General features: G+C 39.9%; 1 protein-coding gene across 1 annotated transcript in view; it reads left to right on the forward strand.

Annotated features, from left to right (window-relative positions):
* Positions 1-25,741, forward strand: part of SHROOM3 (shroom family member 3) — a 53,356-nt gene that overhangs the window by 22,780 nt on the left and 4,835 nt on the right. The window contains exons 4-8 of the mRNA XM_044681605.1: positions 1,475-1,551; positions 8,827-9,636; positions 11,058-11,531; positions 19,920-20,070; positions 24,688-24,960. Of these exons, the coding sequence (XP_044537540.1) occupies positions 1,475-1,551; positions 8,827-9,636; positions 11,058-11,531; positions 19,920-20,070; positions 24,688-24,960 (1,785 nt within the window). The remainder of the gene's footprint in view (positions 1-1,474; positions 1,552-8,826; positions 9,637-11,057; positions 11,532-19,919; positions 20,071-24,687; positions 24,961-25,741) is intronic.

Here is a 25,741-nt window from a genome sequence, read left to right on the forward strand (position 1 = left end):
AAAGAGCTTCAAACACTGTCCCAATGATTTTATCTCGATCTTTAAGAATATATATGTTGAGGGCAGCTAGGTGGCTCATTGGATTGAGTGCCAGACCTGGAAATAGGCGATCTTGAGTTCAAATCTGGCCTCAAAGACACTTCCTGGCTGTGTGAGCCTGGGCAAGTCACTTAATGCCTAGCCTTTACTGCTCCTTTGCCTTGGACCCAATACACAGTATTGAATCTAAGACAGAAAATAAGGGTTTGAAACTTTTTAATATATAATACCTGTTCTACCTCCAGTAAGTCCTCTGAACCATAAGAGATCTAGCCCCAAATTCACTCCTATCAGATCCTTAGCTCATGGCTAAAATATCTCAAAGCAGAACTGATTCTTCAACTTGACTTTCTTGTTTATTCCTATAATGCATGCAGTATATTGAGTATAGGCCTAATCCTACAGAGCCCAAGGATTTGTTCAACATTTTTCGTCGTTTTCATGAAGGGTCTAAGGGCCATGTTTTATAAAGATAAATGAACTCACCTTAGCCCACCTGCCAATTAAAATTAGAAGGTATGGGTGGTCTACATTTCTGGCTGCTAATTTAATTTTAAGCTCCATGAATGAGTGTCTCCCTGAGATTAAGTATCAGGAATTAAGTAGAATTCTCTCAGCTTTTGGAGATTCAACTGCTTTTTTAAAAGTTCAAGCAAAATTAATAAGGGAAGTATGCACTAATGTGTAAATTAAAAAGTTTTGAGGTGGGAAAAGGAGGTGTTTGATAAAGCCAAAGACAAGAATGATGGTAATATCATTATTATAACCAAGTGATTCCAAGCACCAAGTCATATTCCTTTCATAATACTGACACCTAACTACACCTGCTCAACAAACTACAGTTCTATGAGAGGCAATATAGTATTCTTAGAATCGGGAAGGATGACTGAGTTTAAAATTCTACTTCAGATACTTACTAGATTTGTGACCTTGGACAAGTCACTTAGCCACTCTGAATCTGAGTTTCCTCTTTTGTAAAATAAAACCAGGATAGGGGAGGGTAGGCTGGATTTAAAGGAATCTTAAGTTCTTTTCTTGCTCTAAAACTGATCTTTTGTTATCCAAGGGCACTGATATTAGTTTGGGGTAAAACTTGGCTCCTCAAAAAAGGAATTTCCTTCACCCTGATTATCAATTTTACCCAAATCCGCTTAACTTCACTGAACTGGGTCCAACTTAGTGTATTTGAGAGATTTTGCTCATTTTAAAATCCAACTGTTACTTGTCTACCATCTTTTCCTGCTACTGTGTCAGAAATTTAGACTCTATTAGGGCATAAAGTCATCTAAAAAGAATAGATCTGTTTAAAAATTGGAATAGCAGTATCATAGGCCAAACTTAATGTTTTGGAGGAAGGGAGATTAGCACAGGCTAACCCAGTTCTCTGAAGGAACCTCTGGATGGTCAATAATATTGGGATCTTTCTCTTTTCAAGGATATACTTCTGAGAGGAAACAGTGACTACAGCCTTCTGGGAAAGGCTCCTTCCAGTTTTGTTGGTCCTGGATTCAGGTATATATGTCTATATCTATATCTATATCTATATCTATTACCTCCTTTCCTTACAGGGGCAGCTGTTGGTCAGTCCATTGATCTGTCTATCAGTCTCTTATTTCTCTCTGTCTCTGTCTGTCTCTCTTTCTCTGTCTCTTTTCTACAGCAACTCTATAGCCAAATGAGATAGAATCAATGAATTTTGCCAGTTTTATACAGGATAGATAGTGTGTTGCCTGAACTTAACATTTAATTTATTTCAACAAATGCCTACATTATATTTTCGCATTTTTAATAGGCTTTTTCTAAGAGTAATTATCCATTAGGATTTGAGTGTGATACTCTTAGAAGAAAATTTGCTTGTTTTTACTAAATCATTCTTGATATAACATTTGTAATTAACTTAGGCTATTGCCTGGCACAGAGAAAACATTTAATAAATGACTTTTCTCTCCCTTGAAGTCAGAATTCTTATGGCAGGGTAGGTTCTTCTTCTCTGGTCTATTCTAAGGAAGTCTTACATATTCATTGACTTAATGCCAAGAGTTTCAAATCATGTAGGGGAAAGTGTTGTTTGAAGAAACCCTTCATAAGCCAGTCTACAGAATGAGATCCTAAAATGGGAAAATTAGAAGTAGACAAATACCTCAGAGGTAGTTTCTAGAATCCTAGAATGAGTTTGGAGAAGATTGCTTTGTTTTTCAAAGAATTAACTATCAAAAATCCTTTGACGAGGAAAGGGAAGAGAATAAACAATTATTAATATTATTGGGGATTATTTGTTTTTCAAAGAATAGCAAAGCAAACAAAAGTCAAACAAAACAACAATCTTTCAATAGAGAAGGAAGATGGAAATAAGCATTATTAAGCACCTACTATGTGCTAGACAATGGACTAAGTTCTCTACAAATACTATCTCATTTCATTTTTTCAATTACTCTAGAAGGTAGATGCTATTATGAGCTCTATTTTATAGATAAGGAGACTGGGGCAGTCAGAGGTTAAGTGAGTTGCCCAGAATCATACAGCTAGTAAATGTCTAAGGTGAGATATGATCTTGGGTTTCTTGATTCCAGGCCCAGGGCTCTATCCACAGCACAATGTAGCTGCCTTGGAAGAAAGACATAGTGGATGTGTAGATGAGACCTGAATGTTTGAGATTTTCCTTAAGGAAAAAACCAACTTCAGCAAGGCCAGTCCTCAATCTACGTTGCCATTCTTCTCAGTATTCTGCTATTAATTTGTTTGTTAGTTAAGCCTAAGTCTCTATCTCAACTGGAGCGGAAACACAAAAACTGGTCCTACTCTGGTCAGCATGACAACATTGATTTGTTCTTTTTTTTTTTTTTTTTTTTTTTTTTAATTTGGGCCAGTTCATCCCTCCTCAGTGGCTCCCCATACTAAAAATGAACTAAATATGGGCACCCAATTAGCTTAGCTCACAGTAGCTGAGAACTCCAGAAATCCTTGAGCTTCAGGCTCTCTTATAGCTAGGATTACAAGCATGAGCTGCTGTACAGGACCAGCTGACTGGCACAAGGGATAGAGTGCTAGGTCTAGATTCAGAAAGACCCGAGTTCAAATGTGATCTCCAAAACTAGCTATGTGACCCTGGGCAAGTGATTTAATCTCTTGTTTGCCTCAATTTCTTCATCTGTAACATGAAGATAATTCCTCATTATTACAATAAAATTATGTGATGTATAACTTTTAAATTTTATTATAAATAATATTATGATAGCATGAAAACATATCCCCATTATTATGATAACATAATAAAAATCACGTTCTACAAAATCAGGATTGTTTCAAAGATCAAATGAAGTAATACCTATAAAGTACTTAGCACATAGTAAGTCCTTAATAAATGCCTATTTCCTTTCTTGTTTTTATGTCTAGATCTACTACTTAATTAAACTCCACTTTCATTCCTGATTTATATCTCAGTTCCACAATTATGCTCCATGTTTCAAACAACTGTTATTCCCCTTCTGGGTGATAGTCTTCTTTTATGCAGTACAATCCAACAGGAAGTAGGTTATTAGATTACCTGCTTGTCTGCCAAGAACAGCATTCCAAGATTATCCTTGCTGCTGCCTTAACTAGGATTAATTTCATCTCAAAGCTGTCTTTCCGGCTATAGTACTTGAGGTGAGGTACGTGCTAGCTAATCTGTGGTCCCTGGGCTGAATTGGGAGCATCGAGATACGGAAGAGGTGAGGTGGAAAACGAGAAGGAAGGAAAAAAAGACTATTTCAGGGTCGTCTTGGCTGAAGTCAAAGGCTAGACTCCTTGACCTACAAAAAGCCTTTTAATTCTCTGACTACTTGGGTTTTTGACAGCAGGCAAGAGATGTGGGGGCCATTCACACTCTTCTACAGAATGGCCTATTTTGGAAGATTTCTTTTTCCTTCTCTTCATTCCAGGAAAAGTTCTGACCCAAATTATTTGACAAGTATTTCACTCTCAAAAATAGGCACTTGAGAATTCTTCTCAGTAGTAAAGAATAAACATAATGAACTAAAATGATCATATAGTTATTTATTAGGCTAGATCTTTGTTTTTAAAATTGATAATATCTGCTATTTTACATGACCTTCATTTCTTTGTTAAACTTGTCTTAATATGATCCAGAAATATATCAACAAACCTGAACATTTCGATATACAAAGAATGGAAAAGGAAGGCTGTTTTGTGAAATTGGCAGAGCAATTATTTGGGGGCATTTTTTGTTACATTTAACATGAAAATAACAAAACTGCCTTGCTTTTACAAAGTCTCTTCTCTTAAGTGGATTTTTGAATATTCAAGTGGAATTCTATTCTTTTTTATTACTACCTAACAACCCAAAGAATCATCCCTAGTACTAGATAAATATGGTTAAACAAAAACAAATTCACACATTGGCTCTGTCTGAAAGCATAATCGCTAGCATTCATAAGAAACCTGAAAGGTAGGTATTATTATTGTCCTCTTTTTTTATCGGTGAGAAAAATGACTGATATTAAGTGACATACCTAAGGTCACATACCTTAGTTAAGTGTCAGCCTAGATTTTAACACTATCTCCTACACCACCTAGCTAACTTAATTTTTCATTTCTAGTATATTACCTTCATGTCAAGAGGTGGGAACCATGATTTTTCATCGGATTTCTGGAGTCAGGATTGGTCATTGCAGTTAGTCACTAAGCATTTTATTAAGCTACATGCTGGTCACTATACCGTACACTAGTGATGGGGAGCCTTTTGGAGACAGAGGGCCATGTTCCTCCCCCACATTGAGTGCTGGGAACTCCCTGCCCACCCTCCTTACCCCACATAGAGGTGGGAAGAAACACTCCCATTGGGCTGCTGGTCCGAGGGGCTGGTGAAGTGAGGAATGTCCTCAGCAAATGTAGAGAGCGGGAGGGGAGTGGCCTGAATGCTCTGCTCCCCTCCAGCTCTGCCTCCTATGAGCTGTCCACCTGTGCACTCCCATTGGGCTGCTGGGTAGAAGGGCAGCTGATGTGAAAAAATGTCATTAGTGTGGTGGAGGAAGCAGGGAGCAGCTCCACCAAGTCCCTCTGCCTGTCTAGTAACAAATTTGGGGGAGGGAGTGTTGCATGTCCACAGAGAGTGCTCTGTATGCCATCTTTGGCACCAATTCCATAAGTTCACCATCACTCATACCAATGAGGACAAAAAGAAAAGAAAAAAAAATAGTCCCTCCTGTCCCCAAGGAACTTACAGTCCTATCAGCAATAAAGCATGGATACAACTATGGACAAACAAGATACACATAGGATAAGATGGGGATAATAACCGAGGGAAGGCACTACCATTAAGGGAAAGGTTTCTTGCAGAAAATAAGATTCTAGCTGATTGAAGGCTGCCATGAGGTAAGGAGGAGAAAGCAAATATATACCTTTCAGCATTTTCACTGGCTGCATTGGGTTCAGCCAGTGAAAATGCTCAAAGGCATATATCTTTCTCATCTCCTAAGTGTCTCTGAGTATGGATCTTTTTTCCTCTCCCTTTGATATCTTTGAGATATATGACTTTTTGTTCTTTTTAGCTTCATAGTTCAAATCATTGTATATGTTGTTTTCTTACTTCTATTCTACCTACTTTGCTTTATGCCCATTCATATGTCTCCCCATGCTTCCCTGACATTTTCCTAGGTACCATTTCTTAGACTGGATCTCTGAAAGATAAATGTTAAGTGTTTGGGTTTTGCTTGTTTTTTGTTTTTGTCTTATTTTAAAATTTATTTATTTATTTAATTGATTTAGATGATTTTTTCCAAGGTGACATGATTCATGTTCTTTCTCTCCCCTCCTGCCTCCCCCTTCCCATAGCCAGCATTTGCTTGGTTTTTAACTGGTACATCTTTCTAAGAAGCCTCAGGATAGAAGTAGCTTAATGAAGTTAATGAAAGATTTGCATCATTAAACATCAGATTACAATTTCAATTACTTTCCTGTGGGAGAAATCTAATTTCAAAAGCTAGGTTAAATATGCCAAGCCCTGATCATGATCAGTGTCAGATGAGGGATAATATGGCTGTCCAAAGAGAAAGACCATCCACAAAATTTTCCAAATCCCACCTCTAGTGAACATTTTCAAAATCACCAGTAGAAACAAACAAGTTATTCTCATTCTATAAAGATTTAGAAGTTTCATATCTAAGTTCTGACCTGTCAGAGCTCATACCAAAAACATGAAGTCAACCAATGGTATTTGAAAAAAAAATCCCTGATTCCACATAGTTTAAAGCTCCTTATGGTATTTTTTAAAAAATATTTTTCCAGGGTTACATGATTCACTTTCTCTCCCTCGTTTTCTTCTCTCTTTCTTCCCCCCTCCTGGAGCGACAAGCAATTGCACTGTGTAAAATACATGTATTATCTCACTTGATTATGGTATTTTTTTTCTTGCCATTTATTGTATTAGCCATGCTTGCATATGGTAATTTTAAAAGATCAGTGCTTATTCCATTAATCCAGGCTTTCTATTTGGGGAAGGAGCATATAATTCATTGGCAATTCTCATTCAAGTGTATAAATGTCAGATTCTCTTTTGTTTTCAGACTCCCTGAGATGGCTTGTCAATGAACTACCCTTAAGGAATCTACATTACACTCTGACTTTTCTGGAGACTTTCCCCAGATTTTGGTATTAATTCCTACACAGCACTGTAGCATAAAATAATTCCTCACACAAATCACCCTGGACTATCTGCTCCTTAATATTATTTTCCAACAGTCATTATTCACTACTTCTTTGAAGGTCCTTGCCATCTTTTTTACTTTTTTTTTATTCTTATCTTCTTTTTTTGGATTGATATAGAGTTTCAGTTCCTAGGCAGAAGAGCTATAAGGATTAGGCAATTGAGGTTAAGTGACTTACCTAAGGTCACACAACTAGGAAGAATCTGAGGCTAGATTTGAACCAGGCCTGGTTCTATCTCTGGAGCTGCTTAGCTTTCCCCTTCTTTTTAATTTTTTGAGACCCTCATTGATGTATTCATAATTCATCTATAATTAAGTCACTTCTTTAAGTTCATAATCACTAATATAACTATATAAAGTTTTAAAAAACATTGCATTATTAGTAGTGTTGAAGAGCAGACCTTTAAATCTATTTATCATAAGAAATAAAGTGAAGATTGCTTTTTAAAGAGGAATTAACTATCCAACATTGGGGGGAAATTCAAGACAAAAACAAACCACCCAAAAAATGAAAATTCAAAAATATTAATGGGATTTTTAAAACCAGACTGTAAAGTTGGGGGGGGGGTCCTCAGATTGCATATCAGAATTATGAAATCTCCCCAAATTCTTTCCAGAAAACAGCAAGAAAAGCTGAGATCTAGACTTAACTGCAGACTCATAAGCCTTAAACGAAAAATAAAATTAAATGAAATTTTCAGTGAGGGTATTTCCCATGCCAGAGAAACATGCTTAAGAAGAAATGGGGAGAAAGAAAATGTTCAAAAATACTATCTAATTGTATTCCAAAATATTAATTTTTTTACATAGTATTAAAAATTCCAGAAGCAATACTAGAGAAGTAATTTTCATTTCCAGAGCATTTCCCACTTTGATTAGTGCTGGTTACAGTATGCTATGCTGGTGAAAAAGCAGGTGACCCTGGCAGTCATTTTCTCTCTGCCCTGTAAAGTTATAAAAATGCAGCTTCCCTCTTTAAGAAACCGAGACCCATGTCAGACAGATAGACAGAGAAAGAGGGAGAGAGAAGAAGGGAGGGAGGATGGAGAAAGGGAAGGAGAGAGAGAGAGAGAGAGAGAGAGAGAGAGAGAGAGAGAGAGAGAGAGAGAGAGAGAGAGAGAGAGAGAGAGAGAGAGAAAGATATCACTTTCCCCCCATTAATCCCAAACAGCAATTAAAGATCTTCCACTCTCCTCCTGGCCCTTTCATAATTCCACCCTACCTCCCATATACACATTCATACAATGCACAAACATACACATACACACACACACACCTCTTTTAATGATACATTTTTAAAGACCAAAAGATACCTTCTTCATATCTGAAGAATAAGAATATTGAATTTTTGAAAAAAAAAATCTTGTAAATAAGAGCCAAAAATTAACAATTTTTTTCCCTAGGCAAGCCTTACCTCCCCCACAAAGAATTGTGTTAGCAAAGGAATGACATTGCCAAACTGTTCCATTCTCTGTTAATTGACCAATGAACTGCTTTCTAAAACTCTGCTAAGACTTGCTAAGCCCATTCATCAACTTGCCTCCTCTTAAAACTTATTCTCAAAAACCATCTGAAGGCCTGTTTTTTTTTAGTTTATTTAATTAATTGATTTGGAATATTTTTCCATGGTTACATGATTCATGTTTTTTCCCTCTCCCCTCCCATAGCCAACCCACAATTCCCCTGGGTTTTACATGTGTCATTGATCAAGACCTATTTCCATATTATTGATTTTTTTAGATCAAAAACAGGCCTTAAAACTGTGGGAGTAGAAACACAGAAGAAAAACATCCCCAATCATATCCCCATGGACCCATGTGATCAAGCAGTTGTTTTTCTTCTGTGATCTAATAAGAAGGAAATGCCTCATCAATTCTTTCTGTTGAATCTGTTGTTTCCTTCGGAACATGGCTTTGCGAAGATAGTTCGCTTCCTCTGAGGGATTAGAAGAAGCAGTACCATTTCTCTGAGAGGTCCTTCTTAACCCAGTTGATGCTTTTGGTCTGATCTGAGGCTCATCTTTGATTCAGTTTTTGCCCTTTCATTTCATATTTGCTGCTCATGTGTTTATATTTCACTCCAGGCAGTTCAGTCATTCAGAAAGAAGTCATGAAGAGAAGTCATCACTTCCACATTATCCTGGGCCTCACCTGGGGCCCTACACAGTACCAAATGGCTCCTCTGTTCCCATGGAATGTTTAAAGATCCTAGACCCTCAAAGGCCTACCAGCAGATCTTCAGCCTTTGGGCCACCAGCAGCAGCAAAACAAGGTCCTTTTGTATCAGCGCAGACCTCTGGGACCAACTCCACTTATTCTCCCAAGTCTTACCTGCATGCTGAAAGAGATGTCCTTGCTGGGAGGCAGCCTTCTCCAGCACAACCCCAGAATCCAAGAAACCTTGAAGAAAATTCTGTTGAGAATTTAGCTGAAAATGAGATAAAGAAAAATAAGGGCCCTCTACCTCAGAGGCCTCCTCCCCCCCGAGTGAAATGGTCTCAGTCACTCAGAGAGGACAACTTGCCTGAGCCTTCTTTATCTTTTGGGGTGCCAAGTCTGAAACACTATCCAAAGCATCAGAGTCTCCCTGGACTCCTTACCGTGATGGGAAAGGGCTCCCTCCAAATATCTGAGTCTGCCTTTCAGGCCATCCCACTCCCTCAGGAAGATGATGATGAAGTGTTTGTGCAGGAATCAAGACCCAGACCCACTCCCAACCCCACTTTCAAAACTCTGCCCCTATTACCTCCACCACCACCACCCCCTTCACCTCCTCCACTGGACCTGAAGACACAGGATGGCAACTTGGAAGATTTTCCTCCGCCCCCTCCCCCAATTACATATGAAGCACTGGGGACCCTGAGCAATGAGACTTATGAAGAGACCTGTCCCAGGTGAGAATTCTGGTTAGGACAGGGCATGTCTTGAGGACAGATAAGTTTTCCACAGCATGTGAGATACTCAGATTCCAACTCATATCCTTCCAATGTCCAAAAAATAGCCTAATTTGGAGAGAATGTACTAAATAAACCCAATGGGAAGTGCCATGAGGGTTGTCCGACTTTTTGCCCATGGAATCCTTTTTTAAAACCCACACCTTCCACCTTAGAATCGATATTGTCTATTGGTTCCAAGGCAGAAGAATGATAAGGGCTAGGCAATGGGAATTAAGTGACTGCTATCAGAGCTGTGTTTGAGACCACATTTGAACTCAGAACCTCTTATCTATGGGCCTGACTCTCAATCCTAGCTGCCCCCTCCCCATGGAGTCTTTACTCAATTTCATTCTTCAGAGAGCTTGCTGATTGTGGATCATCATCGATCAGAGAAAACCAGTGCATGAAGTGATCTCTATTTCCTTGGCTGAGTGATCATATTAAAATAAGAAATTAGTCAATCAACAGTAGATTTATTACCACTCACTAGTTTGCCAATATTAAGGGTTCTGAAAATTCAGGGGCAAGATTGTGATAACTACATTCTTACTGACACAGCTTGAGGAGGGTTATTTAATTTCCTTGTTGGTGATTTTCAACTCATCTACTGAGGAGGAAAATTACTGCAGAGCTCAGAATCCCTAAGGAAATAAAGTCATCAGAGCAACCATCTTATTGCTTCTTCACCTGTTTTGTGTATTATGGACCCTTTGGCAGTCTAATGACCTCTTTTCAGAAAAACATTTTCTAAAAAAAGGATTTTGTGTTTTAAATAAAGCACATGGGATTACAAAGGAAACTGATTCCATTAAGTAGTTATTAAAATATTTAAATAACAGTTCCATGGACCCCATGTTAAGAAACCCTGTGCTTATTCGCCCACAAAAACCAGCAGCCCTGATTCTAGAAGCTTGGGAAACCTGAATTGGTTTAAAACAAACAAACAAACAAAAAAAAAAACACCTTGCAGATAGAGAAGTGATATTAAATGTAAACAGAAAAGAATCTCTCTACAGACCATGTGTTGACTTAGAAAACCACAAATTAGCATTAGTTACATTGTACTTTTTATTTATTTTGTTAAATATTTCCCAATTACATTTTAACTTGTTGGGGCTCCTCTTGGGATGAATTTGACTCTCTAGTGGGAGGGAAACTTGCAAAATAACCCATTCCATTTGAATATAGATTACATTGTAAAGACAGGAGTTTTTCCTTTATGTTGAAGAGTTCTGTCACTTCCTTGTACCCATTTGTCATAGTTTTGCCCTCTAGGGAGCCATTCTCTCCCTCTCCCTTCTCTACTTTTCCACCCCCTCATAGCCACTGCTCTCAACTTCTACCTCACCCTTCACTCATCCTTTTTTGCTTTCCCACAGCAATTCCATCAAACTGTCCAAGATGATGCTTGCAGCTTCTCAAAAGGCTTCAGCTCCCAGAACCGGCTCTTTCATCAAGTCTCTAGGAGCTAAGCAGACAAACTTATTATCCCCTTTGGCTACTCAGAACCAGCCAACTGGAATTCTTGGAGAGCAGTCTAGCCCAGAGCAAATGCTTCCCACCCAGTTCCCAAAACTTACCCAGAAGCCAACTAACCTGACTCAGGAACTAACAAAGGGCAGCCCTGCCCCTGAGAAGACTCTAGAGGACATCAGCACAGAGACTCTAGCCAAGCAGATTGTTCACCAAGACAAATCCCTGGCAGATATTTTGGATCCAGATTCTAAAATGAAGACTACTATGGACCTTATGGAAGGCTTGTTTCCACAGGGTCCGTGCTTCCTGAAGGAAAATAATATAAGGAAGAAGACAATACAGAGAATTGCCAGTTTCCCAGTATCTGAAGGGAAGAGGTAAGTCCTCTATAAACATTAGATTTACCGTTCACCTGTTGGCTTAGTATGCAGGATAGAAAATATGGTTTAACAGGTAAAGTAGTAGATAGGCTCGGAGTCAGAAAAACCCAAGAGCCACATTTGGCCTCTGACACTTATTAGTTGGGTGACCCTTGTTCAAATCATATAACTTTTCTCAACCTTAGTTTTCTCATCTGAAAAATGGGAGTTCAGTAGTATCTTTTAAGTGAGAGAAAATAACATAGTAGAAGCAATACTGATTTTGGAGTTGGAGGACTTGGGTTTTATACCTATAAAATGAAGAGATTTGAAAAGATGGCTTAAATAGCCCCTTCTAGCTCTGAATCTATGAGCTTATTTATGATCTTACAAATAAACTAAGAATTTCTTCATATTTGGCACATGACTGACCCAGCACCTAGAATCAATCAGTATGTAACAGGCTCCTTCCTTCCTTCCTTCCTTCCTTCCCCTTACCTTCTGTCTTAGAATCAATACTACATATTGGTTCCAAGGCAGAAGAATGGTAAAGGCTAGGCAATGGGAGTTAAGTGACTTGCCTGGGGTCACACAGCTAGGAAGTGTCTGAGGCCATACTTGAACCCAGAGCCTCCCATCTCTAGGCCTGGCTCTCTATCCATTGAGTAACCTAGTTGCAGATATCTTATCCTTGGAAGCTTTTCTCCAAGTATTGAATTCACTCACTAACATTTATTAATCACAGCAGTAGAATAAAAGATAGATCCTAGTATTGTTGAGCCTGAAGTTCAAAAAAAAAAAAAAGTGAAGATGGGAAAGAGAAAGACTCAGCTTCCACAGATTTGGTACTTTTGTGAATCATGGGGTCCATTTCATAGGCAGCCACCACCACCACCACTACTGCACGGAGTTTGCCCCCCCAGGAATCAATGCACAATAGTCAATAAAAATGTATTAGGTGCCAAGCCCTGTGCTAAGTGATACAGATACAAACAACAATAACCTTCTCCCCCTCCCCCTCCAAGGAGCTTACAATCTAATGAGGCAAAATAACATGCAAAAGGAAGGTGAAAGGGGTGGATAGGAAGAGTGAGCAGATGTGGGGCTAGAGGGTAAGAGAAGGCATTCATCATGGCAGAGAAGGTCAAATCAATATAGCTGGTGGTAAATGGGGAGAAGACTGCGCTAAGAATCCCTTTTCTTTCTTTTTTTTAATTTTGAAATTGTGATTTAATTAATTAATTTAGAGTATTTTCCCAAGGTTACATGATTCATGTTCTTTCCCCTTCTCCCTCCCCACTCCTGGAGCCAATGAGCAACTGCACTGGGTTTTACATGTATCATTGCTCAAAACCTATTTCCATATTATTACTATTTGCTATAGAGTGATCATTTAAAGCCAACATCCCCAATCATATCCCCATCGAACCATGTGATCAGTCATATGTTTTTCTTCTGGGTTTCTTTTCCCACAGTTCTTTCTCTGGATGTGGATAGTTTTCTTTCTCATAAGTCCCTCAGCCTTGCTCTGGATTCTTGCATTGCTGCTAGTAGAGAAGTCCATTACGTTCAATTGTGCCACAGTGTACCAGTCTCTGTGTACAACGTTCTCCTAGTTCTGCTCCTTTCTGAGCACCCGTTTTCAATAAAGGGCCTTGAGTCCATGGCTCTTGCCCTCTAGTCAGAGGAGCAGAGGTTAATGATGTGAAGACCAGGCAAGATTCAATCTTACACCATGATGAGTTTCCTAAGGAAGGAAGGCATGATGGAGAGAGTTCCAAAGTCCAAAATCCATGTAGCTGGTAGAAAATGGGTTCAGGAATGACAAGTAAGACCAATGACTTTCTCCAAAGAGTGGGAAGAAAGTCACGTTGATAACATGTGTTTTCTCATCCTCAAAGTAATGAATGAGAATAAACTGAAAAGGATGATGAGACTTTGTAGCATTAAACGTTGAGCCACAGCATCCCACCATACTCCATTATCAGAAAGCATGCTGACATTGTAATACAGGATTATTAACATGGCCATGTTTTCTTGGGGCAACCTGTCAGTTGCCCTGGTTGGAATGTTGACTGTGGCATGAGCCACAGGACAAACACCAACTGCCTGTTGGGCCAAGAGTATATAAAGCCCTGGAGACCCAGGCTTTCTTGACTTCTCCCCTGACCACTGGTTTACCCAATACCCCCTATGGCCTTGGGAGGTGTGAGTGGGAATGTGGGTAGTTAGGCCTAGGATAGAGTTAAACCAATCATGCAGAACAACTTATCAATACTATCAGTACAACTGGCAAACCTTTAGTCAAAGATCAACTTTATTTATTATCCAGAGACCGCATCACTCTCACCCAGGGCTGCCTGCCCTGGGTCAGCAGAAGAGCATCCAGACAAGATCTGTTAGCAACCTGAGTCAGATAATCTTTCACCCTTAGATCTCAGGACTTCCTAACCCTCTTTCCACTGCCTTGTTCCCATTACTCTGTTATCAATAAACCCCTTAGCCTTAACCTGAGAACTCTGTGGTTATTTGCCTACCACCTAAAGCCAAGCAGGGACAGGCAACAGGAAGGGTTCTGAGCAGTTTCAGCAGGAATAAACTCCATTGCTGAAGGGCAGGAAGTTCAGCATTCACTTCCTATTGGCCTACAATAAATACATCAATAGGAGGCTGCTTCCTCAGCAGGCAGGGGCTGGAAATCTGACATCTTAAAGGAGCCTGGTGTCTAACAGTGAGAGTTTAACTTGACACTCAGTTAACCAGGTTTGGATCCTTGATACATTTATAACTAGTTTCAAGCTCATTCCATCCTTTTCGACTAGCACCTTCCTCCTTCTAGTTTCATTATTAAGGCCCTTTTACCAACCCATTACTTTATTAAGGCCTCTACCCATTCATTACAACATCTCTTTGCTTTTCATGTTTTATTCCTTTGGCTCCTTTACTTAGCTCAATCTATTTCTCTAAAATAACAAGGTATTCTTTGGTCTATTTTCTGTCAGTAAGAATTTAAAGGTTTTTTTTTCTTTTTAATCTTTCAATGAAAAATATATGACTTGACAGGCTAGATACTTGGCAGCTTCACAAACATAGAAAGCATTCCAAATTAAATATGAACAGAGATTCTTTTATCCAATGATGTGTGATGATTTATTAGAAATTCCTAACTCATTCTAAATAACTGTTAGAATATAATAGCATTTTGAAAGGGGAATAATTAGAATTTTTGAATGAGAAGGTATCTTACAGGTCATTTGTTCCCGACCTGAAATATGAATCCCTAGAAAAAAGCTGGGCAGCCAGGTGGCACAGTGAATAGAGTGCCAGGCCTAGAGTTAGAAAAACTAATCTCCCTGAATTCAGATCTGGCCTTAGATACTTACTAGTTGTGTGAAACTGGGCATGTCACTTAACCCTGTTTGTCTCAGTTTTCTCATCTGTCAAATGAGCAGGAGAAGGAAATAACAAACCACTCCAATATCTCTGCCCAAAAAAAAAAAAAAAAAAAAAAAAAAAAAACAGAGTCATAAATAGTTGGACATGACAGCTCCAGAAGGAGGGAGGGAAGAGAGGTGGGAAAAAGCAAGAATCATGGAACCATGGAAAAATATTCTAAATAAATAAAATTGTTAAATAAAATAAAAGAATAACATAAAAAAGAGTTGGACATGACTAAGCCAAATATGATTTAATGAGGCAAAATAACATACAAAATTAAGGTGAAAAGGAGGTGTGAATAGACATAGGGCTAGAGGGCAAGAGAAGATATTGGTCATGGTGGAGAAGACGGTTCTGAGCAACCCTTTGCATCAGGGGGCCTTGAATCCATGACTCTTGCCCTCTAGTCAGAGCAAAGCAAGGAAGAACATATTTTCAAATATGATCTCATTTGATTGTAACAATTCTTTGTGGTAGAAAGCTGGGCCCAGGAAGAATATGGATGGATCAAAACCCATCACTTACTGCTGAGTCAAACTGGATCATGTCACATGTAAAGAACGTATGTGTACTTAGAGGTTCTCTAATATAAGAGGAGGCAGGAGTACATCATGGAAAAAGAATAGAAATTAGGGTTGGGAAAATTGGGTTTGACTCCTGGATCTGACCCTCAGAAGCTTTGTAACCATTGGCAGCAAAGAATAGAAAAATGGAATAATTGGTGGCAGCTAAGCGGCTCAGTGGACTGATAGCCAGGCCTACATTCAAATGTGGTCTCAGACACTTCCTAGCTGTGTGACCCTGGGCAAGTCATTTAATGCCCCTTGCCTTACCATTCTTCTGCCTTGAAACCAATATGCAGGATTGGTTCTAAGATGGAAGGTAAGGATTTTTAAAAAGGAAAGAAAAGAATAATGGGATAATAAGAGGAAAGTCAGATTTTTTTCATCATATAGATGGGTAAAGTGAGACTCAAGGTAATTTCCACTTGCTTATATATCATATAGTTAAGTGTCAGAGGTGGAATTTGAACCCAGGTCCTCTGATTCCTGACATCATTCTTTCTCTTGTACCATACTATCACAATTAACCATATTATCAGTCTGGTTCTTCATCTACAATTATTGTTGTTTTCAGTTCTGTGTGATTATTTGTGGCTCCATTTGGGGTTTTCTTGACAAAGATACTGAAGTGGTTTGCCACTTCCTTCTCCAGCTCGTTTGACAGATGAAGAAACTGGGGCAAACAGAGTTAAATGAAGTTTTGAACCCAGGACCTCCCATTTTCAGGCCTGGCACTCTATGTACTGAGCTACTTAGCTTCTCCTGCATGATTGATTTTCAAATAAATTTAAGGTCTCTGGTGAATCATATAAAGAACTCCATTATGTTCTATGAAAGATCACACACACTGATAACAGCTATAATGCCGTCTCCAAAACATATTATAGACATTTGAAAAACAAACTACTTTAAACTTATCAGACAATCAACAAGAATTTTAAGTGTCTGCTATGTGCCAGGCATTGTGCTGTGTGAAGGTTTTTTATTTTTTTTTAATCCCCCTCTATAGATATAGATTGGTACTTCCTCTGCAACTCCTAATCTTAGAGTTGTCTCAAATGAAGTAACTTACCCAGAGTCATGCGAACACAGAGAAAAAACATGACTTAAGTCAAGCTCTTCCCTATTCCAAGGGCAGCTAGCTCTATCCATGCCCCATCTAGCCCTACCCTTGTGGCTCTTATATTAGAGAACCTCTAAGTACACATGCAGGTAGCTATAGTAAATATGCAAGGTAATTTTGGAAAATTTGGAAAAAGAAAACTAGCAACTGAGGAAAAGACTGTTTGAGCTGAGCCTGTGTGACCGCCATTTTGTCTTCTCAGTTAAAACAGAAAGACATTGTTTTGGGCATGTATGGATCAGAAATCTGCACATTTTTAGGACTTCTCAAATAAATAGTGTACCCTATATTACCAGAAAGGACTTTTTTACTCCAAAATAAGACCTTTTGAAGAGTTTTTTCAGTAAAAATTTCAGTGAATTATTAAGGGCATACTTTGATTTTACCTACTCATATGAAATGTTAATACATTTGTGTTTCTAGGGTTTAAAAAAACTAAAATTTGCCAAAGGCTGGCATGCGCCACCTCCTGGTGGATATAAGCATTTGCATGTTTCCACATAAGTGTCTATAAACATCAAAATATTAGAATGGACCAGATTCATACAATAACTGAAAAACTGAGTTGTGGGTCAATTGGATCAAATAGTGGTTTCATTTCTCCTCTCATTTCCTACAAGCTAGTTTATGAAAAAAGTTGGGGGTTTTGGGGTTGTTTCGGTTAACTAGTATTTATTAAACACCTGCTAAGTGATATCTGTGTTGATTTGGCCTGGTTTAACCTAGTAACCTGGTTTAAAAAAATATAAGAGAGTCAACAAAAAGGCCTTTCAAGACTCAATTATGAACTAGGCCTTATTAGTTCATGCTTACAAAGACACTACTGAACAACCTAACTTACACAGACAGAATTGTTTGTTCCCTCAGTAGGATCTGTGAGTCTAAAAGGTAGCTTAATTAGACAGTATTACAGGGGGCAGCTGGGTAGCTCAGTGGATTGAGAGCCAGGCCTAGAGACAGGAGATCCTAGGTTCAAATCCGGCCTCAGACACTTCCCAGCTGTGTGACCCTGGGCAAGTCACTTGACCCCCATTGCCTACCCTTACCACTCTTCCACCTATAAGTCAATACACAGAAGTTAAGGGTTTAAAATTAAAAAAAAAAAAAAAAAAAAAAAAACTAGACAGTATTACAGATGGGACTTGAATACAAATTTCCCAATTTCTGGATCATTTCAGTCATGAAGCCACCCTGTTTCATTAAGCCAATAATTAATAGGCCTTATATCTATTTTTTTTTCAATCTACAAGAGGTGAACAAATTGAAACATCACCATATCTGCAGGCCATTTGGCTTAGCTAATAAAGTAAGGTATTTTGGTTTTTTCTTTAAACCCTTACCTTCCATCTTAGAATCAAAATGAAATATTGGTTCCAAGGCAAAAGGGCAGTAAGGGCTAGACAATAAGGATTAAGTGACTTACCCAGGGTCACCCAGCTAGAAAGTGTCTTGGGCCAAATTTGAACCCAGGACATCCCATCTCCAGGCCTGGCTCTTTATCCATTGGGCCACCTGCCAGTCCCTAATAAAGTAAGTCCCTAATAAACTCAGTAAGATATCAGTAGTATCAGCCTATGAACCTATGAAAAAAACCTGTATTAAAAAATCTATTTTAAAAAAATAGATATCAACCTATAAATAGCTGGAAGGCCTATGAGCTTAACCAAAACATTTGAGTTTCTGAAGCATTTCATTTCCCCAAAAGTTTCAGACACTTTCACATCAGTTGCTTCTTATGTCCTCTGACTATTCCCATAAGCTACAGGGGGAGTTGTTATGTTTATCCTTGTTACAGAAGGAGAAAATGAAGCAAAAAACTGGATTACTTTTTCCCCTTTAGGGATTATTCCCATGAGGGTATATTGGAGGGCCAAAGGACTACATTTAATTGCCTATAGTTGGTATTAAATATAAATTTTGAATTAAACTTATGCATAACTTTCTAGCTCTTATTATAGTCTTCTAAATTCCCCTTCCCAAATTTTGGACAATTCAGTGTCACTAATGAATTATATCTCTTTTTTTTAAACCTTCATCTTCTGTGATTCCAAGGCAGAAGAGCAATAAGGGCTAGGCTAAGTGACTTGCCCAGGGTGACATATCAAGAAAAGGTCTGAGGCTAGAATTGAGCCCAGGACCTCCCATCTCAAAGGGCTAGTCCTCAATCCACTGAGTCACCCAGCTGCCCCCTAAAGAACTATGTCTTAAGGAGAGGCTGTGCTAATCTCCAAACACAAACTATGTAGCAGAAATCCTTAGACTGAGGCAATCTATTGAGTTTGGAGACAAGAGACCTGGATTCTTGTTTAACTTTGCTGCCACCATGTGACCTTGGGCAAGGGAGTTCATCTCTCTCGTTCTCACTTTCTCTGTCAATATGAGGACCAAGTTGAATGATTTCATCTAAATGTCTCTCATCCAGTGTCAAGCAGCAAGTGATAGATAGTCAAGACCTGTGACTCCCACCCATGTGAATGTTGCATAGAAATTGTGTGTGTGTGTGTGTGTGTGTGTGTGTGTGTGTGTGTGTGTGTGTGTGNTGCATAGAAAGTGTGTGTGTGTGTGTGTGTGTGTGTGTGTGTGTGTGTGTGTGTGTGGTCATTGATGGATTGAAACCTAGAACTACTCAAGAAACCTCCATTCAGGTTCCATCATCTGTCACCAGGAAAGTCACTTGAGCTCTGAGTCTTGTTTGTGTCACCTGTAAAATGAGGATACTGGATCTTTTTCTTCTTTTTTAAAAATCCTTACTTTAAATCTTAGAACCAATACTAAGTTTTGGTTACAAGGCAGAAGAGTGGTAAGAGCTAGGCAATGGGGGTAAAGTGACAAGGTCCAGAGTCACACTTACTTCTAGGAATGATACAAAGCCAGATTTGAACCCAGAATCTCCTATCTCTAAGCCTGGTTTTCTATCCACTGAGATACCTACCTGCCCCAAGGGTATTAGATCTTAAGATATCATCTTTGAACTTCCTTGAATCTCAACTGCCTCTGGTAGCTTTCTACTTTGGATTTGCTAATTGTCAAATCTCCTTATACTCAGGAACAACTTAGGAATATGAACGCCCCCTTACAGTTATTCACCACCCCCAAATGCACCTGTGGCCATCACCGCCCCCTTGGATCACTGCTCTGGTGCCCGCTTTGGGAATCACTGCTCTAGTGTTTGCCTGAAAAGGAGTTTGAGCTAGAATAAAATTGACCATTATGAAATGGCCATCTTAGGAGAAATCACATTGCCTCTGATGTGTGACTTTATACTTATTCCTTTTAATTCAGGAGCACAGAGAAGGAAAGAGTGGGAATGTTGATCAATTGTCCTGCCTACTATAATGTATCTGCACCCAAAGCAGAGCTGCTGAACAAGCTCAAGTCCATGCCTACAGAGGGTGACGAGGATGAGGATCAGCTGGATGTCAATGAAAAGAAGGTAAATTCAGAGCAGGACGTCCCCTGCTTTTACACTCAGAAATGTGACCAGTCAATCAACAAGCATTGATTGGGGTAGCTAGGTGGCACTGTGTCAGAAAGGGTGGCAGATTTGGAGTCAGGAAAACTTTGGCTCAAATTTAGCCTTAGACATAGCATAACCATTTAACCCTGATTGTCTAGCCTTTGCCCTTCTGTTTTAGAATTATTATTAAGACAGAAAGTAAGGATTAAAAACAAACAAACAACAACCAAAAACAAAACAAAATATGTATTAAGGCACTGTGCTAAATGCCAGGGCTACAAAGAAAAACAGTGCCTGTTCTCAAGGAGGTCACAGTCTAAATAGGGGAGCCAACCTGCAAACAAGGTATATTTTTTGATAGTCTCAAGAGAAGTATAACACTAGAAATGTGTCCAATCTACAGTAAAGCAACTGAGGCAGGGCTCCAAGCAATGACTATTTATTAGAGGTACCCGGCCCCCTCCAAAAAATGGGATCCCAGACTTTCTTCATGAGTACAGCTTTTGTACCTTCTTCCAGAGTACAGCTTTTGTACCTTTTAGAGCCCAGCCCAGTCTTCCTTCGAGTGCCTAGAGAGTCATTGGTGGATTCTAAACTTTTGGTACTCTCGTAAGTCATGTTGCTACTAGACAGCAGGGTGGACACCTGACAAGCAGCCCACTGATACCTCATCCTGTGGACATCACTGACGGTGGACCCTGGGCTTGAATAAGGCTGCTAAGTCTTGGTTCCATCCCCTTGTCCAGGCTCCCTAGAATGGGTCACAGGAAGCAAGAGACACATAGCTTGGGACTTTTCACTGAAACTTGTGAAATCTCTATCATACAGTGTCTAAATGTTCGGGTGAGGACTTCTTTCTCTAATCTTGCATGTCATGCTCACAGGTTATAAAGTTTAACATGTTTAAAAGGAGAAGAAAGAACCCATTCAGCTATAACTTACATCTAATTGCTCCTAATTATATTTAATATTAGTTGATTATCCTTTAAAAATATCATTGGGGAAGCTGTGTGACTCAGTAGATAGAGAACCAACCCTAGAGAGAGAGGAGGTCCTGGGTTCAAATCTGGCCTCAGATACTTCCTAGCTGTGTGACCCTGGGCAAGTCGCTTAACCCCCATTGCTTAGCCTTTACCGCTCTTCTGCCTTGGAACCAATATTTCATTTTAATTCTAAGAGGGAAGGGAAGTGTTTAAAGAAAAGAAATATTTAAGAATTAATCACTACCCCTGTGAAAGCATATTAAACTGGGTAATACTGATAAAACCATTGGTCTAGGATGGGCAGGGGTCTACTCAAATAGAGTAGGGATCAAGTTATTTCTCACAGAAAATTAAAAAGAACTAGGGAAGTTTTTTGTTGTTATTGTTTTGCATAGGTGCCACTTGAAGGGAGCCAAGAGGCAGAGATGAGGAAGGAAAGCATTTTTAGGCATGAGGCACAGCCAAGTGAAAATGCTAGGAGTCAGGAGATGAAACTTTGAGAAACATAGAAGGTCCCTGGATTGCAAAATGTGTGTTGAGGAGTAAGATATAAATAAGAAGTCTAGAAAGGTGGGAATACATCAGGTTACAGAGGGCTTGAAGACTCAAAAAAGAGATTTCTATTTCATCCCAGATGCAATAGGGGCTGCTGGAGTCTGTGGAATGAGGTGGGAGACAGGAGGGAAATGGGACATGATCAGATCTGTCTTGATCGGGCCTGTGTGTCACTATGACCATTGAATTAAGGATAAACTGGAGTGAGGAGACTCAAGGCAGGGGGACACCAACCAGCATGAACAAAATCAAGGGAGCAGGTAGGTGGTTCAGTGGATTGAGAGCCAGGTCTAGAAATAGGAGGTCCTAAGTTCAACTGTGACCTCAGACCCTTCCTAGTGGTGTGACCCTGGGCAAGTCACTTAAACTCAGACCCTCAGGTTCCTTATTAAATATTCATATTTTTTATTTTACATTTATATTTCTATGTTGACGTCATTTATAGATTATGGGAAATTTCCCTACGAATAAGATGTGTACAGCACTTTACAAAGTTTAGAGAACTGTCATATGCAAGACAAAGAAATCTTAATTAATTTTGGATATTTAGGAACCTTCTCCATCCCCCCACCAATTAGAACCTGGTTCTGTAAGTTGCTAATTATCAGAAGGTACTTCTTTATAGGAATACACAACTACCTAGCCCTTTATGATCTCCCCATCTATTCCTTCAGAAAAGTTCAAAGCAATAAAAATGGAAAATTTTGGTCATAGGATTTGTCTTCATATGGAAATGTCTTTTCATAAAGGCCCAATATGAAACATTTGTATCATGATTTTTTTAAGCCCTTACCTTCCATCTTAGAATCAATACTGTTATTGACAGAAGAGCAGAAAGGGTCAGGCAGTGGGGTTAAGTGACTTGCCCAGGGTCACACAGCTAGGAAGTGTCTGGGGCCACATTTGAATTCAGGACCTCCTATTTCTAGGCCTGGCTCTCAATCCACTGAGCCACCCAGCTGCCCCGAGTCATGATTCTTAAGATCAAGGTGCTCACTCACACTCCCATCGCTATGCTGGGACCTTCTAGGGGGAGAATTCACAGTGAATTGCTTTCTTGCAGCCCTTGCCTCCAGGAGGCTGTCTTTAATCTTTTTGTGGCTCAGATCCAACACAGAAAGTGAATTTGTTGTAAAGTTTGGGGCTCCTCTTGGGTAGAGGATATTGTCAGTTCTTCCAGCGGCACTCCTCTGGGATCAAGTTTCCCCTAATAGGATTCTGTTTCCTATAGCACCTTTCCCACAACCCCCATCCTTCTGGAGCTCTCGCGTTTATCTGCCTAAGTAATAACTCCTCTCTTTGAAAGACAGAGTCATCATTACGGGCAGAAGTGTCTCTAGAGCAGGCCCTCCTGCTGACAACACAGTCTGCCTTTTTTCCCCCTCCAGCATGGGTGCTGGCAGGTCCTCAGCTGGTGCCGTGATTAGGGTGACACAATCTCCAGCAGTGTTAATTTTACCCTTTTTCTAACACTTACGTTATAGCACACCCACTGTGTGGCATATTCCTATAGCAAGACTACTTGCCTAGCAGCTTCCTTTAAATTGGGATGTTCTGTCAGGATGTGGCTCCTCTTTTCATTTATTGGAAACATGGTATTTCCAAGCATGTGTTAGATTCATCTGGTCTTCTTTTTAAAAATAGTTCTGTGTGGGGCCAGTAGAGCCAGGTTACCAGATTCCCCTCAGCTATCTCTTGTTGAATATTTACCACCATATTCTTTTCTTTTTAAACCCTTTCCTTCCATCTCAGAATCAATATTGTGTATTGGTTCTAAGGCAGAATAATGGTAAGGGCTAGGCAATGGGGGTTAGGTGACTTGCCCACAGTCACACAGCTAAGATGTATCTGAGACCAGATTTGAACCCAAGACCTCCCAACTCTGGGCCTGGCTCTCAATCCACTGAGCCACCCAGCTGGCCCCTTTGTAAACCAAACCATCGATATATCTTGACAAGTTGGGTTGCCTTCCTTAAAATGCCAGGAGAGCAATTAACCTGTTGCCTTCTGCCCCCTCCCCTAGTTTGATGTTTACTTGGAAAATGTGCTTTTTAATTAAGTTTCAACAGACATGTATTAAGTTTCTCTCAGCAAGGCAGTGTCCCTGGATACCAAAAATGAAATAAGCCACAAACTGTCCTCAAAGCACTTACAAGGGGAAAGATGTATGCAACCAACTATGATAGGGAGCAGCTGGGTGGCTCAGTGGATTGAAAGCCAGGTCTAGAGACAAGAGGTTCTGGTTTCAAATCTGGCCTCAGATACCTCCTAGCTGTGTGACCCTGGGCAAGTCACTTAACTCCCATTGTCTAGCTTTTACCGCTCTTCTGCCTTGGAGCCAATACACAGAATTGATTCTAAGATGGAAGGTGAGAGTCTAGTAATAATAATAGACATAAGGCAAAAAGTGGTCAGTACAAGGGAGAAAGGTTCTTAGAAACTCTTAGAAGCTCTGGGGGTAGCGCAGATAGTTGTGTTAGTAACAATTGAGTTGGTCCTTGAAAGAAGAGAAGGATGGAGAGAGGAATGGTTCATTCCAGGAATGAGGGAAGAGTGTGAGCAAAGTTCAGAGAGGTAATTTTCTGGAATTTCTGAAGCACAGAAAGGAAAGGAACAAGCCTTTACTAAGCACCTATCGTCTTGCCAGCCACTTTCCCAACTGCTGATGGTATATAACTGATGGCATTTTCCTTGCAAATACCATCTCATTTGATCCACAGAGTAACCTGATGAGGTAGGTGCTATCATGAGTCCCATTTTATAGATGAGGAAAACTGAGGTAGACAAGGGATAAATTATTTTCTCAGGGGCACACTGCTAGTAAGTGTGTGAGGCTGGGTTTGAATTTGAGTTTTCCTGTTTATCCAATGACAATCCATCTGGCTGTCCCTTCACTAAGCACAGCCCTCTCTCTCTCTCTTGAACCGAGCCTCGGCAGCATGGAGTTTGGATTGGCACATAGAGGACATCCAAGACTGGCACCAACCTATGTTTTGCTCTTTTGAACCTTTTAAGTTTTAGTAGCCCAGTGAGTTTACTCTGTTTATCATTACAGGCCAAACTCATCAGAAGCCTGAGGCATAAACTGGAGTCCCTGAAGGAAGCAAAAGAAAGTTTGCTGATGGATATAAAGCTCAACAATGCCCTGGGAGAAGAGGTAGAAGCTCTGGTCTGCAAACTCTGCAAGCCTAATGAACTAGACAAGTACAAGATGTTCGTAGGCGACCTTGACAAGGTTGTGAACCTCTTGCTTTCCCTCTCTGGACGTCTGGCCCGGGTAGAAAACGTCCTCAGCGGCCTGGGGGAAGATGCTGATAGTGAAGAGCGGGTAGGTGGTACTCAATCAAGGATGCATGGATTGCCTGCTGTGTACCTATCCCCTATACAAAAGTCAAGTCAACACCCATTTATTAAGCCAGGCACTAGACCACAGTGGGGATATAAAGAAAGACAAAAGGGGAGCAGTGGATGGAGAGCCAGGCCTAGAGATGGGAGGGTCCTGGGTTCAAATCTGGACTCAAGTCACTTCCTGACTGTGTGACAGTTGCCTAGCCTTTACCTCTCTTCTGCTTTGGAAGTAATACACAGTGTTGATTCTAAGACAGAAGGTAAAGATTTGAAATTTTTTTACTAAGTAGCTTAGGGCCAAATTTGACCAGAATAGGGAGATACCAGGAGCTGTCCAAGCCAACAACCTGATCATTTTTATTTTGAGAGTAGGTCTCCTATCTCACCCATTCTAGCAATAAGCACTAAATCTAGCACACTAAAAATTAGTTCTGAAGCATTGATTTGCCCACTCTTCATCATATTGGTGGACATAGTAGGGACATCCATTTGTCTTTATCCCTACGTCAGCTCAAAACTCCTGAGCTCAAGCAATCCACCAGCCTCCACCTCCCTGGTAGCAGGGACCACAAGAATGCAAACTTTAACATATATATGCCATTTATTATGACAATTATCATGTGTTAAACACCTAGGATTGCAGCAATAAAATGAATCCATAAAGTATTTTCAGGGCCTCTCTGTATCCTTCATCCCCCAAATATTTCCAACATCTTTCATTCAGCTAAACATAAAGAAAGTGAGTGTGGCAGATGAGTGGG

The sequence above is a fragment of the Gracilinanus agilis genome, chromosome 6 (genome assembly GCF_016433145.1).
Source record: "Gracilinanus agilis isolate LMUSP501 chromosome 6, AgileGrace, whole genome shotgun sequence".
NCBI classification, from domain to species: Eukaryota; Metazoa; Chordata; class Mammalia; order Didelphimorphia; family Didelphidae; genus Gracilinanus; species Gracilinanus agilis.